The sequence below is a fragment of the Tupaia chinensis genome, unplaced genomic scaffold, assembly GCF_000334495.1.
Source record: "Tupaia chinensis unplaced genomic scaffold, TupChi_1.0 Scaffold000493_1, whole genome shotgun sequence".
Taxonomy (NCBI): Eukaryota; Metazoa; Chordata; class Mammalia; order Scandentia; family Tupaiidae; genus Tupaia; species Tupaia belangeri.
In genome coordinates, this window is record NW_006160005.1 from 707,872 (window position 1) to 711,095 (window position 3,224).

Here is a 3,224-nt window from a genome sequence, read left to right on the forward strand (position 1 = left end):
CAATCCTTTTGGCACCAGGGACCAGGTTCATAGAAGACAATTTTTCCATGGATGGAGGTGAGGAGAACGGTTTACGAGCGCACACAACCCAGTTCCCCCTGTGCGTGCAGTTCACGATAGGATTCCAGCTCCTATGAGACTCTAATGCCATCGCTGATTGGACAGGAGGCGGAGCTGTGGATCTCAGGCGGCTATGTCAGCAACGGGGAGCGGCTGTAAATACAGATGAAGCTTCATTTGCTCACCCGAAGCTCACCTCTTGCTGTGCAGCCTAATTCCCCAGGGATTACAGAATGGGAGCTGACTGTGGTCCAAGGGTTGGGAATGCTGAGTCTAAAGGACATGAAAATGTTCTTGTTCTGATGTAAATATAGAAGATGATCCTAAGTATTATTTTCCTGGTGAACACACATTTGAGAGTAAGAATGAGACCACCACTCCCTCCCAGCACACAGTACATAGTCCATTGTTTTCTCTTATTGGAAACTTAAAACTTGGGAGTGAGCAAGGGTGCTTGTATATCAATGGGCAGAGGGAGGACTTCAGTTCCCAGCACCATTCTTACCTGCCCACGGCACGACTTTTATAGGACAGGTGAAGGCTTTTGTGAGCCATGGGACTGGCCCCGACTCAGCCAGGCAGCCACTTTCTCTGCCCACTGAATCCTGCAGGTCTTCACTGCCTTCCCGGTGCTGCCAATTTGAGGTGATCACTTCAGCCACTGCTAAATGGATCTTCACCTGTTAGTAGTACATCATACAGAGAATACAAAGGGAATGTGTTTGGTGCCAGCAGATGGCATAGAAGTTGAAGCTGAATCCCTCATAACTGACTGTAGGTTCAAGTCCTGGGACTAGGCGACTTGAAAAACACGCTGGACATGTGAACATGCATGCCCAAAGTCCCAAGGGGAGAATGGAGGAGAAAGGATTACAAGGTGGGCATCCCCCATAGAGGGTGATTTCTCATTCTCTCTCTCACTGGTGAGTGCACGTGACCTATAGCAAAACTAAAACAATAAAAGACAAAACACACAAGCAAATAAAAAAAACAAAGGAAACATGTTTTTTTGGTTTTGTTTTTTTTTAGTAAACATATTTTTCTCCATTATTTAAAAAAGATTGAATGGCAAAAAGTTAAATCTTCTTTTATTACAAAAGGGAAGAAAATCATGCAATGAGGTGATCCTATTGGGTCCTTGGTAGAGACATACCATCTTTCTCCCAAGGCTCCCTGCAGTTGCAGTCCCAGGCAGGATGGTGTCCTCAGCAGACTGATCTGTCCCACCTACTAGTGGCCTTCCCACATCAGCATACTACGACTCTCAGCCCTTCCAGTTTGTGTGCTCCTCCCTCATGGCCGTCACAAGCCAGTCCCGTTCGGTCCCCTGCTCGGAGTCGCTGGTGTCGCTAGCTTCCACAATCAGCAGCCTGGAGTAGTTGATCTTGCGCTCCTGGGGCAGCCTGGGCTGGATGGCCAGGAACAAGGCCAGCCAGAGCAGCAGGACCACGCAGCAGGCCTGGTAGAGGGTGGCCAGACTGAAGCGCATCAGTGCAAAGCCCCCCACAAAGCTGCCCAGGCTACAGCCGCCGCCATAAAAGTGGCCTCTGAACATGGCACTCAGGGGCCTCTCTGTGCTGGGCGTGGCCAGGTCGCCTATCCAGGCCCCCACTGCCCACCATACAGCCCCATTGCTAATGGCACTCAAGGTCTGAGCGGGAAGGACCGACCACCAGCTCCAGAGGAAGGAGTAATAGAGCAGCTGCCCCGCCAGGCCGCCCAGCCCCAGCCCCAGCGTGCCAGCCCGGGACAGTCTCCGCAGCAGCGGAGCTCTGAGCGGGTGAAGCAGGATTTCCCCCAGCAGGCTGAGCGCCACCGAGAACCCCATGACCAGTTCGCTGCTCCCATGATCCTTCATGTGCCAGAACAGAAAGTTCTGCACGGTGCTGGCGACAGCGCCTATCAGAAATACGGTGAAGGCCAGGAGGATGAGGCGGGGCTCACCCCAGACCAGAGACAGTGCTTTGACGGTTCTATAGCTGGGCTCCTGCCGCTGGCAGACGGGCACAGGAAAGACAATGCTCACCAGTAAGGCCAGGGTGCTGACCAGTGAGTAGCCGTAGAAGTGCACCACACCCCGGGGGCCACTGGCCATCAGGAAGCAGTCCAGCTGCTCCGCCACGGCTGCAATGGCACACACGCCCACCGCCGTGCCCAGCAACCGCCACATCCACAGGCTTCTGTAGCGGTCAGTGGCATCTACGAAGTCCAGGTATTCATAAATGCTGTCATCAGCCACCTGCTCCAGAGAGGAGGTCAGCAACTCCCAGAACACCACGGAGCCCAGGGCCAGGATGAAAGTCCACTGCAGCCCTTCCAAGGAGAGCCCCCGGGCCCGGGCTTGCCTCCCTGCCGATGACAAGTTGGCAGGACTTCCCAGCAATGTGTCCCCAGGAAGCAAGGGGCGGGCAGCACTGACCCCTTCAAAAGCACCTTTCCTAAGCTTGGCTTTCACTCCAGAAGTGACAGGAGGGAGGAACACATGGGCCATGAACCTGGTTCCTTCAACAGAGGGAGCTAGGTAGCCACTCAGGGCATGGAAAGTTTCTGGGCCACTTTCACCAGGTCCATTTGGGAAGTCATAGGCTATGGTGACTCCAGAGCTCCTTCCTGCTGGGAGGCTGAGCGCCCCTGCCCCTGCCGGATGGTTGGAGGCAGGCCCTGGGGCTGAGGTGAGGTTCACGCTTAGCGGGACCGAGCTCAGGTTGCTGCTCCGGTTGCAAGAGCGGTATGCCAAGTCTTTGTCCAGCGGGGGGACCAGGACCATCAGCAGGCTGGCTCCCACCGAGCCAAGCAGCGAGCCTATGAGCAGCACTCTCCGCTTCTGGTAGCTCTTGGCCAGGAAGGCACAGAACGGAGCCCAGAAGGCCGCGATCAGGTGCTTGGTGCCCATTAGAATGCCCACCCAGGGAGCGGCCAAGCCCAGCTGCCTCAGGTAGAGAGTCAGGTACGGGGTCACAGATGCATCCCGGACTCCACACACCAGGTGGAAGAGCCTGGCCACCCCCAGCGCCCTGCTGATGTCCCACTGTGGGTTGGCGCTCATGGCTCCCGACTCCTTCAGACCCCGGCTGGCGGGGGGCAGGGCTGGTCGCAGGGTGGGCGCGGCGGCGGGAGAGGGCGCGGCCCCATGTCCCCTGGGAAAAAGCTCCGGGGCTCGCGGC

At 56.1% G+C, this 3,224-nt stretch overlaps 1 protein-coding gene across 1 annotated transcript; it reads right to left on the minus strand.

The window, feature by feature from the left end:
- Positions 1-1,108: 1,108 nt before the first annotated feature.
- Positions 1,109-3,217, minus strand: MFSD6L (major facilitator superfamily domain containing 6 like). The gene has a single exon (XM_006156401.2). It carries the CDS (start codon positions 3,104-3,106, stop codon positions 1,325-1,327), a length of 1,782 nt encoding a protein of 593 aa, XP_006156463.1. The 5' UTR covers positions 3,107-3,217; the 3' UTR covers positions 1,109-1,324.
- Between the last annotated feature and the right edge of the window lie 7 nt (positions 3,218-3,224).